Genomic DNA, 19,430 nt, shown 5'->3' with positions numbered 1-19,430 from the left:
GAATGAATAAGTTACTGAAGCCAGACTGCATGGAAGGTGTGGTTGAGCACAGTTCCAATATAGTGGTCGAAAACAAGGATCAGGTGGAATTGTTTACATGGAATATCATGAGAAATAGTGTGCTTTCATTTAATTTGAAGACACGGTGCATTTGAATTAAGACTAGAACCCGAAACCCTGCCGGGCAACTTGATTTCCGCACAAACCGCCGAGCCATGGCCCCTACGTATTGCGGCAGCAAATGACAGGAGCGAAAGCAGGCTTAGAAGACTGATAGACAGGGCATCTTGTAACTATGATTATTTGTTCGCAGGGTATATTTTGCCTGCGAGCAGCAGTAAGGCATCAGAGGATGGTGATAGAAACAAATTCACAGCGGGTATGATGGCCCATAATTACCAGCACTCTCAGCAGTGCTATAAGTGGTCACGGTCTAGCACATATTTGGACTACATCATCGCAGGTACTTCTTTACTTCGTAGAAGCATTCACGCGGGAACGCGATACTTGAAATTCGAATCGATTTAGTTCAAAATATACGGCAGAGCTAGAAATTTACATTCCTTCTCTGGAAAGGGAAGAAAAAATGTTTCTTATTAAATCTCATTAACTATCTGGTGATCACTTAGTCTTCTTTTTTTTTTTGACTTTCTTTATAGGTACAGTCTTTGTCAAAAGTTGTGAAGCCAAAGGATTTTCGACTCATCCTATAAATGGAGCCATCACGCTATCATTAAAGACCAAATAGCATTTAAAAGGCTTGGGAAATAATTTATTATCACAGGAAGAAACTATCTGTTAGCATTTCACAGCCCTTTAATCTTTGATTGCGTCGTAGCGGCTTCATTTTGCGGCTAATATATAAATAATTTGGCTTCAGGTTATTTGGCCAAGCCTGTACATGTTTATTACATCACTGCGTAGCCAAGAGCATGGCTTAAAAATTGTTGGGACAATAAGAGGGGGGGGGGGGGGAAGGCTGCGCCTCAAGGCTGACACCATAGTGATCCGGGCTGTTTGCTAAGACTTCAAAGCGGCGCAATTTGCCTTATTTGCTCATTAGAATCCCACCCCTCCTCCCGCCCTCTTTTCTTTTTTTTTTTTTTTTTTTCACACTCGCAGAGTTGAGGAGGAGTGTCTAGATTCGAAAACTTTAAAATACGTGGCGAGCGTGTCTGGCTCATAACACGAGGCATGGATTAAAAACAAGGCAATTTCTTGAAGTGTTTATTCAAGATAATTGTGGATAAATTTGATATGTGGCTTGGAGCCAATTGGAATTCGCAGTAGATGCCATATTTTTACAGTTGCATTATATGCGTGATATGTCATGTTTAACCCGAGCTTTGTGGGGTGTTTAAGTTTCCGCGCGAGGTCATGTTGTTCTGAGCGTATGACCAGTCAGGATTATTCGCTCACGGACGCAAACGCCGACAGCGGCGGCACCGCCGTCTCTGCTGCATGGGACCCTTATGTTGAATACAGTTCCACATTCAAGGTAATATATAAAAGGTGGGATAAAAATAAGCTTGATAAAGCAATCTATATTATCCGCCACAAGTTACATCGCAACTCTTCGGTCTTGTTTGCTCAATACTGCTTGAAAAAATCATATCTCTGCGATGTTGATAATGAAGGTCAAAGCTGGAACATGTTGCGTTCAGTAGAATAATTGTTTGCTTTCGGTGTGGTTCCATTTTCTTGTTAACTATCGTCCTTCTATTCCAGACTTGACTTTGCATTGGGGTCAGCTACTGGTAGCAGAGTCTATAGGGACTCAGTCGGTAAGCAGGAACCATACTTAAATGAGCTAGGTCAGTTTGTTTATGCAAGAAGCGACGCGAACTGAAAGCTGTGATCTCATTTACACGGTTTGTTATTACAGTAGGCAATGTTTAATTGAAAAGCTAGAGACTTGGTCATCAAACATAGTGTATAGGTGCTGTCAAAGGTAAATAAGGGATGGCTGTGCCGAAAAAAAGTTTTTTTTTTTTTTTTTTTTTTTTTTTTTTTTTAGTACACAGCAGAATGGTCGAGATTGATTGGCGCACTGTGCAGTTACGCCGCATATATCCTTCAAGGCTTCATGAAAATAGGGCCGTTGACGTATTGCGCTTCAAAGTACTGAAAAACAATTCTTTCTATGACAGGAAAAATGTAGGTCTCTGCTGCAGCCTGCTATGAATATTTACCTTACATACCTTACATGTGCCACGTTGCATAAGGCAAGCTGAAGACGGCTAGTTTCTATGCAATTAGTGAGCAGCTTCAATCCACCGTGACGTTTTCTGCAATTACGATTTTTGAAGTCAAATCACACACATAGATGAAAAACTTGATATGATGAAGAAAGAAACTACATAGCCTTAAGAAACGGTATAGCTTACGCGAAATGAGATACAACGTAGCTCAGTGACTCGTTACATTAATGTAGTTTCTTGCGCATAAAGTGAGAATTTTTCCCGCTGTTTAACACGAAGGTCTTTACGAAACACTCACAGATTGCATGGAAAAAGAAGAAATAATTCTTCCTATGCTGTTATTTAGTACAGTTACCAGTTTCAACATCTGTGGATTTTAATCATACTATAGCACCGAACCTTGCCGTGTATGCTTTTCACCCAAATTTTCAGGATTTTCTACAGCAAAAGGAGCCTGCGGATTTCACAAGACGGCAATCGTGGAAGACCTTTCGAGAACCTTCAGCAGTTGTCACAGTGTTGCGCATGAGATAGGCCACTTGTGAGTTTTGGGCCATATCTTTTCAACTTCTTTTTGCATGCAGCGGCATGGAAAAAAAACTACCTACTATCTTTTGCAAGATTGCGATCAGCGAAAGAAATCACTTTGTTCTCATCGTCTGCATTACGCTACATATCATCGTTGGGAATGATTAATCAATATCCCTCTCAACACCCAAACTTCCTCCCCTAACCTTTTAGGTCTTTCTTTATTTTGGGTATTGAAACTGTAAGACCGGTTCAACTATGCCTGCACATTGCTCCATTCGACCTGTATGTATACAGTCGTGAAAAAAAAAAAAAAGTAGAGACGATGTCACCTGTGGATGAGGCGGCTACGTGGCCATACCCCGGCGCTGTTATGCATGAAGTCAACTGCTTTCTAGCAGCACGCGTCAGCTGCTGGTGTGCCTTGCCTCAAAGGAAAATTCACCCTCGCTCTTTTGCTGGTGCTTATGAAGCTCGATAAGTATCAGCCATCAAGCTGAACCTCGTCTTTCGTATGCAGCGCGTTTGCGATAAAAGGCAGCTAAATATCTTTGAGATGGAGAAAACTTGTAGGATTCTATAATTTAGTGGTTTGCGCTTGAAGCGTGTACTCCACTCGCGCGTATGTATTTATCACTGTAAAGTTAACAAATATTTCTAGAAATATAAACCTAAGCTCTCTATCTTTTTATTGAAATTTATTTCGCAGCTTTCCCGGTAGCTGTTGCCACGATATGCTTAAACATGTACCTTTAGCGCTCACCCGACATCTCAAGAAAGAGAGATTATCTTCTAAAAAAATGGGCAACATTTGGTAGTAGTACGCCCTGTTCCTGTTTTACTGCTTAAAGTTACAACTTATATTTTCGTTGAGTTCTCTTTCGTCCCTTTATCGCTGATCTGCGCGATGGCTTATATTAGGCATCCCGAAAGAACTCGTGATATCTTGAGTCCGTACATTAATTTCCGGTTCTGTGTGATGTCAAAGAACCCCAGGTGGTCGAAGTTACCGGAACGCTCGACTAGGGGCGTTAAGCCGCATCAACCAATTAGTAGACAAATGACACCCGCCTATAGGGAGCCCAAGCTCAAGTTTCGCCGCGCGATGGCAGCGCCGCATTCCTGGCATGGTGGCGAATTGTGAAACGATGGGGTTTCGCCTGAGCAGACGCTCCGCTAGATTCCTGTGCACGCGCGGCAATCGCGTTGCGTCTGGCGGTTATTTGGCGATACAAAAACGCTTCCGCTGATGCGGAACGGATGTACTAACTAGCATTGTGTCACGGGAAGCCACAATAGTAGGCGAAGCACCAAAATTCGGGGCTCACGTGTGAAACTTTGCAGATTCCTGTGGAAGCGTGTCCGCAAGACCTGTTTTCCAACACCATGACAGCGTTCTGAGAAGTCTCGCGTTCTTTGTGGAAACGAAAAGAGCCAATTTCCCCTTTCTTCGTAAACTCACAAATGTTGACAGTTGACAAAGACGGCTTGGAGAGCCATCAAAAAAGAACAGTGGTTAAACAGCATGCATAAAAAGTGAAGAGGATGGAAGATTATTCTGCTCGTCGCTCCCCGCGTGTCTAGTTTTGCCGATTTTTTGTGCTCTCTCCCTGCTTTGTGAGTGCTCTGAGAGCAACCAAATCAACAGATGTGACGTCCACAACCGAGACTGATGTGTGAATGTGCCCTAAGTGTCCACAGCTGCCTTTTCATTTTTAGATTGACCAAGAAAATATCTAGGAACGAGGCCTTTTTTTTTTTTTTTTTCGGGGGTGGGGGCGGCGTTGGAAAACATGCCTTGCTGAGACGCTTTTACAGATTTTCGCAAATTGGCCAATAAGTGAACCAGTTATTATTGTTATTATTATTATTATTATTATTATTATTATTATTATTATTATTATTATTATTATTATTATTATTATTATTATTATTATTATTATTATTATTATTATTATTATTATTATTATTAACGAAGATATGTCGGAAGTGCAGTACAAAAGTGATCCTAGCTATGGCTCGACTAACACTACTCGCACGGAGCATCCCGTTCGCGTCACAAAGTTCGTGAGTGCAAACCAAATATTATCATAAATGAAGCGCAACCATTTAATAAGAACCGAAATAAAACACTGTGTAGTACAAGCTTGGATTTCACCTGCCTTCCGAGCCAGCAAGCCGGTTATATCGCGTGTAGCGCACGGAGCACGCATGTGCTTATGAGATTGCTAGCGTTCTTGTCTTTGATGAAACACCTCCTTCGAACTATATAGTTATTCTTCTACTGCGAAATTTCCTTTGCTAACGTCGTAATAATAAAAAAACAAATCCGTATATAGGTCGCATGCTACAGGCCAAGACGATGGTCAACGAGCGGGCCACTTTATTCCACAGTACTGATGATACTTTAGCAGTTTTTAAAGATATTATGTACGACAATATAGTTACATAGCGGACTTACCTCGAGATGCATTCCTACCCTTTTGCTAACGTGGGACGCATTCACAATCAATATTTACTCATCCCCGTCTGTCGTCTGCTCTACAGTGCAGACGTGAATAAAAAGTTTCCCGCTTATATTAAAGTATCCTTCATGGAAGTACGCGTCAGGTTGCCCAATCAAGACGGAATGCGGTTTGCATGTCGCGGTGCACCTGCGGGGGCGCGTCAATGCGCGTGCTCGTGCGAGAGAAAGCGCACGGCGCACGCCGTGAAGGCAGCGAGCGAGCCGGCGACGTCCAGTAGGTGTTGGTCCAGTGAGTGTCCGCGCGACAAAGCAGCGCAAGACGTCGGCACGTGCGCAGAAGCGAGCGAGCGAAAGGAGAAAACTTGCACGGGATGCCTAGGTGGTGCCGCCGCGTTTATCCCCAGTTCAACGTGGCTATGAGGGAACTCCCCGAGCAATTGGCAAAGCTCGAAGGATTAAAATTTAGTATATATGCGGATGATATCACCCTTTGGGTCAACCGGGGAAGTGATTCGTACGTCGAAAACCTGCTCCAAGCCGCCACCGACATTATAGTCGATTACGCGGCAGAGAGAGGCCTAGCGTGCTCGCCGCAGAAATCAGAATTGTTTATATACAATCCGAAGCACTTAAGGTGCAAGGCACCGTCGGAGATCAAAATTAAAGTGGCTGGTAACGAGGTACCAATAGTCGAGCAAATCAAAATCTTGGGCTTCATTCTCCAGTCACACGGACATAATGGCGAGACCATCAAGAGGCTGGAGAATCACGCGATGCAGACCCTGAGCCTAATTAGGCGGGTGGCCAACAGAGGCCGAGGGTTAAAGGAAAAAAAATTGATGAAACTGATACAGGCCTACATCTTCAGCCGAGTGAGCTACGCAACGCCGTATCTAGATTTGAAAGCGGTGGAAAAAGAAAAAATTGAGTCTCTAATGAGAAAATGCGTAAAAAGAGCGCTGGGACTGCCCATATGCACATCCACAGAGAGACTGATGGCTCTAGGGGTACACAACACATGGGCAGAACTTGTGGAAGCGGTGCGAACCTCTCAAATTGAGAGACTTAGCACCACGAAGACAGGAAGAGTCATTTTGACGAAAGTTGGAATAAATCCGGATAGGGGTCCCACAGTCAAGGTGGAGGTAGCTGGAGAAGTCAGACAAAATTTGGTGATTCCCCCGCTGCCAAAAAACATGCACCCGGAATATAACAAAGACAGGAGGAAAAAACGAGCCGAAGCATTAGAACTTAGATTCGGCAAAATTTCGGAACATGAAGTGGCCTATGTAGACGCGGCGGGAGGTGGTGGCAGTTTCACGGTAGCAACGGTCGTCAGCGGCCGGGGCAATCCCGTGACAGCTGCCACTTTGCGCGGGCGGAGCATAGAAATAGCCGAGGAAACTGCGATCGCGTTAGCTTGCGTCGGAACGGAAGCGAAGTTTGTCATAAGTGACAGCAAAACTGCCATACAAAATTTTAGCAAGGGCAGGATCTCGCCCTTAGCAGCCAGAATCCTAGGCCAGTAAAAGTTGGATAGGAAAATTCAAATAATTTGGACTCCTGCGCACGAAGCCGTCCCCGGCAACGAGGCGGCCCACAAGCTGGCTCGAGATCTCTACCGCCGAGCCGCTACAGGGCCACTTGATGACCGAGGAAGCGGAGAGCGCTTGCTAAAATATGGGGAGATCACGCAGCACTACAGATTGGATCGTAGACTGGTACCCCCACCAGACCCGAAATTAAACAGCAGACAAGCAGTGGCGTGGAGGCGACTGCAAACTTATACATATCCGCACCCGGTTATGGCGAACCACATGTTCCCTGAGGCTAGGAGTGATAAGTGCAATCTTTGTGGGGCGAGAGGGACCCTCGACCACATAATATGGGAATGCCCGTATTCTCCCAGGAGGACGAACAATATAGGCTGTAGAGACACCTGGGAGACCCTGCTGTGCAGCTCGGACCCTGAGCTCCAGCTCCTACTCGTCCAACTGGCTGAAGAGGCTGCTGGGACCCAAGACCTCCCGGCCTGCCTCTGAGGCGGCGGCACCCGCCCCTTGACCTGCGTGTCGGGGGGTGGGTAGATCACCTTATCTGTTGGACATTAAAGTTTAGTCCATCCATCCATCCATCCCCAGTTTCTATTTTTCTGCCAGAGATGGCGCTCCCTGTCAGGAGCAGCAGCGCCGCTCGACGGTGCTTTGGAAGCCTATACTTTCCCGTTAATGATTAAATCAAGTCAATTGCGCAGTTGTAGCACCTAGTTAGGATCCCCTGCAGTCTCCGTCGTTCTCAACACGCAATATGATTCTTGCGTACAATGGGATGCAGGGATGCAGAAATATCGCCTCTCTGTTTTTAATGGCTCCGTTTACGGCGCTGAAGTTCGTCGCATGCAAGAGGAAAAACGAAGACGCACATACATACATACATACATACATACATACATACATACATACATACATACATACATACATACATACATACATACATACATACATACATACATACATACATACATACATACATACATACATACATACATACATACATACATACATACATACATACATGCACGCACGCACGCACGCACGCACGCACACACACACATACATACATACATACATACATACATACATACATACATACATACATACATACATACATACATACATACATACATACATGCATACATGCATGCACGCACGCACGCACGCACACATACATACATACATACATACATACATACATACATACATACATACATACATACATACATACATACATACATACATACATACATACATACATACATACATACATACATACATACATACATAATGTTCGTACGCCCGTACGTACTCGGGCGCCTACGGATAGCTTCGCGGGCCTTCTAACAGTGGATACGGTGCTCGACTGGCGAACCCAATGACACTTGTTCAATCCTAACCTCATTTAGATGAATGCGACAAGCAAGGCGCACATGTACTGTGGGATAACAGTACATGTGAACGAACTTCAAGTGGTAGAAATTTCCGGAGTCCACTACGGCGTACCTCTTAGCATGGGTGACTTGCGGAAATTACACTCTATAAACCAAACCGTATAGCTTCGCGGTTGATAGGCCTTTCCTACAACTTCAGTGGAACGGTCAGCAATCCTCTACAAACCATGCGGCCTATCGTATCAAGCGCATGGCGTGCTAAGTTGAATGACATATATAGTCACCTAACTGTTGTGTTTCTCCTATAGGCTTGGCTCGTACCATGATGGCGCTGTGGTTCCAGATAAGAAACCCCATGAAATTGACCCGAGCATATGCGCAGCCGACCTGAAGCACATTATGACACCAGAATTGGGTTCAAGAATGAAGCCTGATTTCTCCTACTGCAGTGCCGTTCAAGTGGCTACATTTGCAATGTAAGCGTCGATAATTAAAGAGCTAGAAAGTAGACCTTTAAAGCAATAACAAACAATTAAGCCAGCGTATAAATACGCTATGAAAAGGGGGATATCAGCTGCAGAGGATCAGATAACTACAGATTTGTTGAAGAACGGGGGGGATATCGTGCTAGAAAAACTGGCCACCCTGTATACGCACTGCCTGGTGTCACCGATGGTACCGAACCATGGAAGAATGCAAACATTATCCTCATTCATAAGAAAGGGGACGCTAAGGACCTTAAAAGTTACAGACCAATCAGCTTACTGTCTGTTACGTATAAGGTATTTACTAAGGTAATCGCTAATAGAATCAGGACAACCTTAGACTGCAATCAAGCAAAGGATCAAGCAGGTTTTCGGAAACGGTACTCTGCTATCGATCATATCCATACCATCAACCAGGTGATAGAAAAATGCTCGAAATATAACCAGCCCTTATACATAGCATTCATTGATTACGAAAAAGCATTTGACTTAGTAGAAACCTCGGCGGTAAGGCAGACATTGCGAAATCAAGGGGTAGACGAGCCGTACGTGAAAGTGTTGGAAGATATATATAGTGGCTGTACACCAACCATAGTTCTGCATAAAGAAAGTAACAAAATTCCTATAAGGAAAGGCGTTAGGCAAGGACATTAATCATTATTCGTAGTTCATCCCCCGAGTTGCTTAGCAAGGCAATGTCATCAGCAAATCGCAGATTACTGAGATATTCTCCACCTACCCTTAAAAAGCATTTGACTTAGTAGAAACCTCGGCGGTAAGGCAGACATTGTGAAATCAAGGGGTAGACGAGCCGTACGTGAAAGTGTTGGAAGATATATATAGTGGCTGTACACCAACCATAGTTCTGCATAAAGAAAGTAACAAAATTCCCATAAGGAAAGGTGTTAGGCAAGGGCATCAATCATTATTCGTAGTTCATCCCCCGAGTTGCTTAGCAAGGCAATGTCATCAGCAAATCGCAGATTACTGAGGTATTCTCCACCTACCCTTATCCCTAACTGCTCCCATTCCAAGTCTCTGAATACTTTCTCTAAGCATGCTGTGACTAGTACTGGGGAGACCCGATTTCCCCAGTACCGGGTAAGCAAACGCGACCATGCACGAATTTTAGGCAACACACATCAAAAATGCATGGTAAAGAAAAAAAATCTGCTGGTCAGTGGTAATCAAGCGGCAAATACGCGCGAGCAGATAATTCCTACAGCGTGCAGCATGCTTTTAACCCCCCCCCCCCCCCCCTCCTTCCCCCCATGTATGAAAAAAAAAATATATTCTACGGAAGCATTGATGGTCTTTTGCGGATTGTTTACTGGAGCTTTTCAATTAGCCTGGTGGTTTTGTACAATTGACAGCTCTCGCACACAGTTACATTTGCTCCATACACAGGGAGGGACCCGTCTATATACATCCGACAAATTTAATGTTGGAGTGCCGGCGCGCAAACGCATTCCAGAGAAATTGCTACCGTGCCATGGCACCTACCAAACACCACTTGTCAAGAGCATGATCCTGGAGTTGGTAGACTGTGAAGCTTCAGACGGAAAGAAGGCAAGGGTTCCGGTTATGCCTACTAGACGCCCAATACCACGTGTCGCAGCCATGTTCACGGCTGCGACACGTGCTATTGGGCGTCTAGTGATTTTTTATTAAGTGTCAAATATCCCCTGTCGCAGTCATTCTTGTGATTATACCCAGAAATGTGGCGCAACAAACACAATCACATGCGAAGAGACACAACACAACAATGATTGTGTTTGTTGCGCCGCATTTCTGGGTATTATGCAGCCCCAACTTGCCCCTCAAGCTGTTATTTTGGGATGATTGTGATTGTTTGAAGCTGGGAGTATTCAAATGGGAGGGGGGGGGGGGGGAGACTCCCGCTGTTTTGCGCTTACCAACTACCACCTCAAAATAACGGCTTGAGGGGCTAGTTGGTGCTTGTGTTCGCTTGTGTTTGTGTTTGTTGCGCCACATTTATGGGAACTACCACCTACCAGAAGGAGATTCGCATTTCTGGCATAAGAATACGAACAGAGTCCTATGCAGCATGACTGTGATATAAGGCGGCATGCTAGCGATATTTTGATGCTGCAAGGCTTCAGACGGTCGACGCCGACAGACCGCTTTTTCCACATGTGGGCTCTTACTCCTTCGCGTTAAAAGGGACGTGCAGTGTCCTACAGTAGACTGAGAAAGTTCACTGCATAGAGAGTGCGCAGTGGTAAAGAACACGAAGGGATTGAGGGTTTATTCCAAACCCAGTGTCCTCCAGATAACCACATAAAGAAAGTTAATCGCCAGTCTACGTTGCCATGTGGCAGGCTAAGGATTCTAATTTACAGTCGAGTGTTAGATTAATACTTGAGTAAATGATTGCACGAGATGTTCATAATTAGCACGTTTCTCAGTGTACACTGTACATTCTAAAAAAAAAATATGTTCCGCTGTTTCGATAAACTGCAGTTGTAGCAATGCTCGCTTTTGACTTGTCCATAACGAAATATAAGCAGTTTGTGAACGCGGCGTCTAGACTAAGTCCATGATAAAGAAAGTTCCAGTTAGCAAGGAAGGCTAGTTGACAGTCTCGATATCAGATGTGGGTCGATGGAGTGTGTAAATTGGTGATGATCTGCCGGCAAGCTCTTGAGCGGTTTCTTGTTTTCTTCGTGAGAACATTTTTTAACCATTAGGGACACCTCATACTTCGCGAAGTATGCCCTCTCGTAATTATGTTCTGATGACTCCTGAGGACCAGATTCCAGATGGAATGCACCGAAGTTTAATTGAGTACCCTGTTGCAAAGGCCTGGTGCTCTGGATAACGAATCTGAAGGCAAACATTTTGCTGAATAGCTTTTGCATACAGGTTGTACAGGTTCTAATTCTGTTTCACAGTGTGTAGTCTGTAAAGAAGCAAATGACTACGGCTTTCGTGCAGGATTTAGGAGTCTGTTTTGCCAACGCTCTGAGGCCCTGCTGTCAGGTAAAATGCCTTCCTCTGTAAGTGGTGTAAAAATGTTTTTTATGTGGTTGGTAAAATGGTCAAGAGCAGAAGCGCTGGTGCAGTGGCCACGAGAAAAGCTGAAATTGAGAATTACTTTGGATTCGACCGAAGGTCAGGAGTGTGTCGTCGGGGTTCGATGACGGATATTTTGGTCGGTAACTCTATTTTGTTTCTCATAAGCAAATGTCAGAAACCATCAGACAACAAGGTGGCATACAACCTTCAGAATGCAAGGAAGGCAGCTTGTGATAAAATTTCAAGTCACACAGCCCTCGTTTGTGGATGAAATCTTGTATAAGACCTTATGCTCATATAGAGACAAGGGTCCGTCAAAACGTTCTGCTTCCGGGTCTTCTCAGAACAGTTTCAGAGGTTTGGAGAACATTGTATCCATGATCCACGTCATAAATATTTCGCGAAAAAGCTATAAGTCATTTATTGAAGAAATCAGAGCTGGTCTTCCATATCTTTTTTTTTTTCGCGAAGATGTTGAAGCAGTGAGCGCGAGACGAAGACAGAAAGAAGTTTTTTGTTACAGCCTTCCTACCGAAAAATTGCAGTGCTAAAAAGTTGAGAAGTTTTCAGAATATAGTCACCGCTGGCATTCAATGCCTGTAAATAGCTTCTTCTATAGGCTGCCTCAAAAGGAACGGTTGCACATATAATCATTGTGTAGCTGATTCATTTACGCTGCGGTATCACAACCGTCATCACAGGAAACGAGTTGATAACCGAGATGGTGCGCACGCTAGTGTATTGAGATATATATTCGCATGACGATTTATATGCCAGCCGCCTGCGAAAAGCACACTTGCTACAATGATGAGAAATCGTCGATGTCCCTCTGATGAATTCTGGGGAAGAAAGCGAGCCCGTGAGGAAAGTGTTCCGGCAATAATAACGACTGTTTCATTGGTAGGATACCACTGCTTAGGTAAGTGTTACGTTGCGCTTCGAGAAGCCTATGTTAAAGGAAAATCTAGATATTGTTGATTATACTTTCACAGATTATCTCCAACAAGTGTAAGGTCCCTATAAATCGCGCTACACAATTGCCTTTGAATTTGTACTTTCTTTCCAAAATGATCCTTTGTCTCGGGATTGACTGCCTGAGCGGGATGCCTTCGGATATATGTCATCGTCTGCAAGGAATCTATGCGAGCCCTTCTTCAGCATGTACTCCAAAGAGAGAAGCGCTTCCTGCACCTGGCCTACAGAACCATCACTAAATTGGCTTTAGCCAAGCTGTTCAACTCCTGCTCTTACTGACTGCTGTCTTTCGTCCCTAGACATTCTTGACTCTTAACATGGAGCAGTGTGTACACGTTAGAAGAGTGAATAGCCGCATGCCAGAAGCAGCGTTACTACGAACTGCTCGTAGCTAGCGGATAATTATTCTCAGAACCCCCTTGTCTTTTGATCCCAAGGTCAAAAACTTGCCTATCGCCTGGAGCAGAAGGCATCCTTCACGATGCTAGACCTTCATGGCTATATAATAGAAGGTGCCTTCTATATCCCAAAGCAAATTCCTGGTCGTCGGCTATTTCTAACTGCCCAGCAACGCTGCATTCACTGTTAAAGCTGTTGAAGAAACCCGACCACCAGGCAGTTTGCTTGGGTATTGGTGACCTACACCAAATGGCGATTGCTGGACGTTGTTCTATAACAATTTACTGGATACAAGATCATTGAGACATACTGGTCCACGAATGTCAGGCGCAGTGGCCCTGAAGTGATCTGCATTGGAAATACAAGCGGGCTTTGACTAAGAAACTAAGAAACCTGTTGAGCCCTTAGTGGAAAAAAAGGTATGCTTACGAAAAAACAGAAAGGCCTCTGGAGCTTAGCGACGCATCACAACTTTTCCATCTACCCATAACTTGGATATAGATTATCACCCAGTATTTCTATCTCTATGAAGACTTTACTGAGTTCCTAAAGACGGGGTGTTCAGAAGCGGCTTGCGGCTTCGTTTATCAGAGGTGAACAGTACGCACTGCATAAGTTGCAGCTCAGTCGAAACGGTGCCGCATATTCTGCCCTGAGCAGGCTAACAAAAGAGTTACTTATGATTAATCCATGGACTCGTTTGCGTAAGGACCCCTAACGGGGGGCTATATGTTAAGGTTCGTAGCCTTTAACTGCCGATTCAGGCTACATTGTCCTCTTCCTCGTTTCTTTAGGCTACGCACTCTCCATGCTCTCAATTTTATCGCCCATTTGATGGTCATTGCTCCTAAACTCTTATTGTTTGATGACATGAAGCTTTGATGCATCAGACCGAAACATTTACAGTTATCTGCACCTGTTTCCCTCACCCCCCCCCCCCCCCCCCTCTCCTACTAAGTAGCAAATCAGGAAAAACACTGGCTAAGTTCTCTCTCTCTCTTTTTGCCATGTTGTTCATATCACTTCCTCCCGGACCAGTTTCTCACTGTAAATAAAGATGAATAAAGATTGAATTTTTAGCAGCACCTTCCTCAAAAGCGAAGCACGGTTAGTGTGTTCACGCCCAGCTGTACGGATGTTCCCGACATTTCCTCACTAAGAGGCAGGATAGAGCGATTTGCCGTCAGTCTTCTACAAGCTCTTTGCACTGACAAGGAAAATTTGCGCACTTCAGTAACAAATACCACTGAGCGGAAACTATTTGTAGAAATGCTCCGACACTATACCCGCATTTGCTGAGGACGACTCTTGGAGGGCACTTGGTCGCCGAAACGTTACTTTAGCAGTGTGTCAGGAACGAGGAAGTTGATCGTGTACCGGTATGGAAAGTGGCGGCACATAAGCGTGTGAGCGTTGTCAAACTGCTACAAAACAGTTAGTCTTGTATCAGGGCCGTGCGAGCACAAAAGTGCTCTTTAATTTGAACCGCAATTTTGAATGTCAGTGATATCAACATTAGAATGAGACAACTCACATTAGGAATTATTCAGGAAGTGATAATCTTTCGATAGCTGATGACCGACTGAAAAAATTGGCGGCAGTCAATTTTTATGCAGCTGAGCAAGCTAAGAAAGTGGCGAAAAGAAAAAAGAAGGCCCTGTGTAGTGGTTATCCCCTTAAGGTCTTGAACACGTGCTTTGAAGCTTCCCTAGTCCTATGTAGGTGGCAGCTATAGTTGATGTCGGAAGGCGCGGAGGGGAACTTCGTTCTCTATTTCCCCGCCATATTTTCGGAAGTACAGAAAATATTTCACGTATATAGAAAAATATACGCCTCATAATGTACTGAAATCGAAGTCTATTTTAGACAGCAGTTTATCTCAGTAAATGACTACATTTTAATAACCTCGTAATCTTTACTGCCTTATCACTAAAAAAAAAAACAGAATGCATACAACCGTATCTTTATTCCAATACAAATTTACGGTATATTGACATTTTATGTATATTTGAACAGCGCCTTCCTGCAACATCTGTTATGAAGAAAACATTGCCTCACATCACGTTGCTTCTTCTTCTGCAATGCTAGGAGTCCAGAAGGAATATGCTTGACGAATGATGCTTCAAAAAATGTTAGAAACCTCACTTTCGACGAGATTAACAGCACTCGATCCTCACCGGAGTTGTTTTGTGAACGCCAGCATCCCGAAACTCAAGGCGTTTATCACGACAAAGTAAGTTAAGCAGAAATTAATGTTCACACAAAGTAGTATTTGCGGATAGGGTCATTAGTGCAGTAAATGGTTATCATGCCCAGTTCAGTAGATTTTAAGGTCATTTCGCTCGATGAAGAGTAAAATTCTGTCAGGTCGCTTTTTCACATTCACATTGCATGTATAAAATATAAGAACGGAGATCTGATGGAACCTATCTCCGAAGCCAGGCATCATGTCAAAGTTGTAACATGCGGTATTTCTTAAAAAATTGACTGATTTGGTTTTCTTTTCACATAATGTTCTAGATATGAGTGCAGGCGCTTCTCGCGAACTCTTAACTTCTTAAGTTGCAGTTACGCGTTTTTACACCTAGTTTCATCGACGAAACTTTCATTTTTTACCAAACATAGGGATGTCACGTACCTGAAATCTTTCAAGTGGTTCTTATCGACGTGAAGAACGCCATGATTTCGGCGTTTTTAAATGTAATTACAGCGAGCTTTCAGAACGCTAAAACATAAATGAATTGACCACAGTTGTTTCCTATTTTCGAAAATATGCTTTGAACGAGCGCCAAACAGGCAGATCATGACCTCAAACTTAATGAGCATTTGTTTTGAAGTCCTACGCAGGACCGTCCGTATTGCGCTTTTGTAGAAGACACTCTAGCTCTGAATTAGAAATAAGCTTACTGCTTGGAAAGGTTAAGATGTAGAAGATACGCTAGGAGGAGACATGTAATTATATACAGGCATGGTTAACATATAGATGTTACGGTGCGGCAAGCCGCAGAACGGAGCGTAGATGACCGATCATGGTGTGATGGCTTCAGTAAATGACGGCGCGCCTAAAGCGAGAACTCCTGCCCGCACCACTACCCGCTTCTTCTTTATCCGTAAGCAGCGTGCTAAGCAGCGCACTAGAATAAGGGACCTATCACTTTAGACGTGGTTAAATCTCCTATTTTTGAGTTGCATGTAAGGTCAGAAATCCCCTGGTTCTGATGACAATACTAGCGAGTTAAAAAATACATTTTGGTCTTGTCCTGCATCAGTTTTGCTGGACGTTTTCCAAGCTTCGCACGATGCTAGTTTTTCTACATCTCACTTTGTATTCTGTGCGTACTATATATTCATACCAAAAAGCAAAGATAGCAGTCGCTTGATTGCTATTGAAGGGTATCGTTCAATTTCTCTTTGCAATGCAGATTACAAAGTGTTCGCTAAGGTTTTTTATGGCCGTATACAGCTGGTAGTAACACATTTAATAGAAATGCGCCAGATCGGTGGCATTAGCGGCCGCAGCATACAAACCCATATCCGCATTGCACTTTCGGTATTGGAGACAGTATCAGTGAGACTGACCAGGTAGCCCCGATTCAGATTGACCTTGCAAAAGCGTTTGATAAATCCGTCATGATTTCTTGTTCCCGATCTCGCAGCATGCAAATATTACATTATGCGAGAACGACCAGTCCAAACAATACACAAAATATTCGCAACTTTCGTATGGTGTTCTCAGTGGGAACCCATGCGTCGTGATAGCCTGTTTCTTCCAATAGAGCTAGTGGATTAGGTCTTGTTCATTTGCTGGAACACCAACTAATTCCACATTTTTTTCTTTTCCAAATTGGCAAACAATAACTTTTTAGCATCTGTGCTTCTTAGGCGTCTTGGATCTCTCTTCCCTTATCTATTCGCACCGACTCGACAGATGCATGAAAGGGCTTTACGAGGATGCCTTAAGGAGGTTGCGAACAACTTCAATTTCCTCACTGCGCGCTTTTCTATTGACTACGTTATAGCCTATCCAGAAGGCAGATGACCAACGTTCTTACTGACTATTTGTTCACTTACCTTTGTATCGGCAATCTTCTCAGTGGTTTCTTGACAATATAGTTTTAAAGCGTGTTGATTTCATGAGCATTCAGGCTGTTGTGAAACCATCCTTTTTTAAACTGCACACGTCAACACTCCCTGTTAAGGCATGGCTTCATGCCAAGCAGATGTTTGTAACAGGGCCGGTGATTTTCCGCCTGTGCAACACGCCAGGCATCATTGACCATTGCTTTATTCACAGCTGTGTTTTTCTGGGACATAATGCAGCGGACGTTATACGACCCTGAAATCATGCTATATAGTATTCGTGTTGCGCCCGTTCATGATTTGTTTATATTGATCAGGCTATTTAGTTAATGTAAAAGCCGTATGATGAGCCGTCGTGCTGAAACGCCATGATCATAGCAGTCTTTATTCCGAGAGCAGTGCGCTTTGGTGCGGGGAGTTTACGCTGCATTTCAAGAGCCGCCTAGTTGGCTACCACATCTCGATGCTTATATGTGCCTCCCTGAATTTTGACATGGGTTATGGTGGGGAATTAGTGGGTTTTAGCGGGCTTGTATTATGCAGCCCGGTGATTTGAGGCATGATCTGTTTTAGTTTCTATTCCTCAGAAGATATTTCATAAAAAAAAAGAAAAAGAAACTTTGTGGTCAAGTGGTTTGCGCTCTCGGTTGGGGATTCCCGGTGGAGATAGATATTTTTTCTTAGTTTCATTTCGTGCGCACATTTCTTGAGAAGTTTTCCGCAGCTCATGAACCTTGAAAAGCTTTCGGCTTAAAAGACCACCCCGAGCAACGAAGGCATGTATCTTTGGACAACAATGATTTTTCCTTCAAAATGACAGGCAGCTCTTAGCACATTAACCTCGAACGCTAAAACACAGCTGCTTCGTAAATTTTTGATCGAATTCTCTGCTTGATTAGAACTCAGTCGAGGGTCAACTCGTGCTTTCGCGTTTGAGTTACGTTTGTGGTAACAGGAAGTGCTCCGGCTCTCCGCGTCCCAATGAACTTAAAAACTTCCTCTTCCACAGCACGGCGACGGCCTCTGCGCCATAGAGAAGGAACTCTATGCTCTGCGCGGACCGCAAAACGCTATTCGAGTTGCAACACAGTGGAACAGCTAGTTTCGCTGTTTTTGCCAGCGGCGAATATTTGCTTCGTACATACTGTACTCTCGGTGCGAATCGAAACGTGACGAGCCGTCCGCTGCAAGCCCAGCTTTCCGCTTGAGAGCGGTGATGTAATGGCATCGCTTAGTGGTCGGCGCCGCTTCGTTGCAAGTTCGAGCATTCCAAAGCATTCATATGAGCCGCTCTGAGAGATGGCCTAGCCACGATAGCCACAGGCCTGCCGAAGTAAACCCTGATCTGGCAACGCATGCATGACGTAGGTGCCTGATGCATTGCGGAGTAGTTGCTCTGACGGCGATAACGGAGCCAAATCCACCAACTTAATCCGACATTTAAGTTTCGTTTGAGTAAATAAGGTTTCTTAAAGCCCTACCTAGCCTCGAAACGGAACTGCAATTAAGCGTGACATGCCCTCGCACATATATTTATTTTAAAGCAGCGCCAGAACACGGCCAGATTGAAACACACACTTTCTATCTGTCTTCTGTCTGTCTATATATCTGTACTATTGATCTGTCTGTCATCTGTTTTTCTATATCTGTTCTAACTCTGTTTTAAACTAATGCTCAACCAATTCGTCCAACGAGCCTCGTCGCACACAATTGGCATTTGATCTGCACTTGCATAAAAACCAGCTGCATTTTAAGGGCACTAGCAACATGTATTTAAAAACGCGTAGTTTGCAGATACACGCCGAAGTTCACCACAAATTGCGCTTAGTGCGAAGTTTTCGTTGATGACTTCAAGCCGGGTGCAAACAACGCGAAGTATGCACGCTTCCCGCCATTGGATGAAATGTTCGGTACAAAACAAGAGAAATTAGTTTTAGGAGTAACACTCTTTTTTTCATCTCCACTGCTGAGAAAATGGCAGATGCTAAGGAGCTCGGCATGTGAGCTAACATGAATCTCCAAGATTAGGAGTCTTTTTTATTTTTTTGAAATTCATGAACACCTGCGCTCGCTGCGGCTCATGCGAAAGGTAGCTGAAGCAGCTGAAACTGTACATATTTTGCTTCTTTTGCCGCTAGAAAGAGGCGATTTGCAGTTAGTCGCTTTGATAAAACTTATGCCAATGGAAAAATTTTGCCGTGTACCAGCCTTTTACAATAAATCGACAGAGAACGTTCATTTTCGATGTAAGACCGAAAGAAACATTCAACTACAACTCAGGTCTTCGCTATATTGCTGCATTTCCTTGG

At 44.0% G+C, this 19,430-nt stretch overlaps 1 protein-coding gene across 1 annotated transcript in view; it reads left to right on the top strand.

The window, feature by feature from the left end:
- The window catches only part of LOC146185318 (A disintegrin and metalloproteinase with thrombospondin motifs like), a 33,686-nt gene that overhangs the window by 10,326 nt on the left and 3,930 nt on the right, over positions 1-19,430 (top strand). The window contains exons 5-8 of the mRNA XM_084607800.1: positions 1,729-1,784; positions 2,634-2,742; positions 8,452-8,619; positions 15,130-15,274. Of these exons, the coding sequence (XP_084463926.1) occupies positions 1,729-1,784; positions 2,634-2,742; positions 8,452-8,619; positions 15,130-15,274 (478 nt within the window). The remainder of the gene's footprint in view (positions 1-1,728; positions 1,785-2,633; positions 2,743-8,451; positions 8,620-15,129; positions 15,275-19,430) is intronic.

The sequence above is a fragment of the Amblyomma maculatum genome, chromosome 6 (assembly GCF_055883805.1).
Source record: "Amblyomma maculatum isolate TAMU_Amacu chromosome 6, ASM5588380v1, whole genome shotgun sequence".
Lineage (NCBI taxonomy): Eukaryota > Metazoa > Arthropoda > Arachnida > Ixodida > Ixodidae > Amblyomma > Amblyomma maculatum.
Note: the sequence above shows the minus strand (reverse complement) of the source record. Positions and strands in the feature narration are given on the sequence as shown.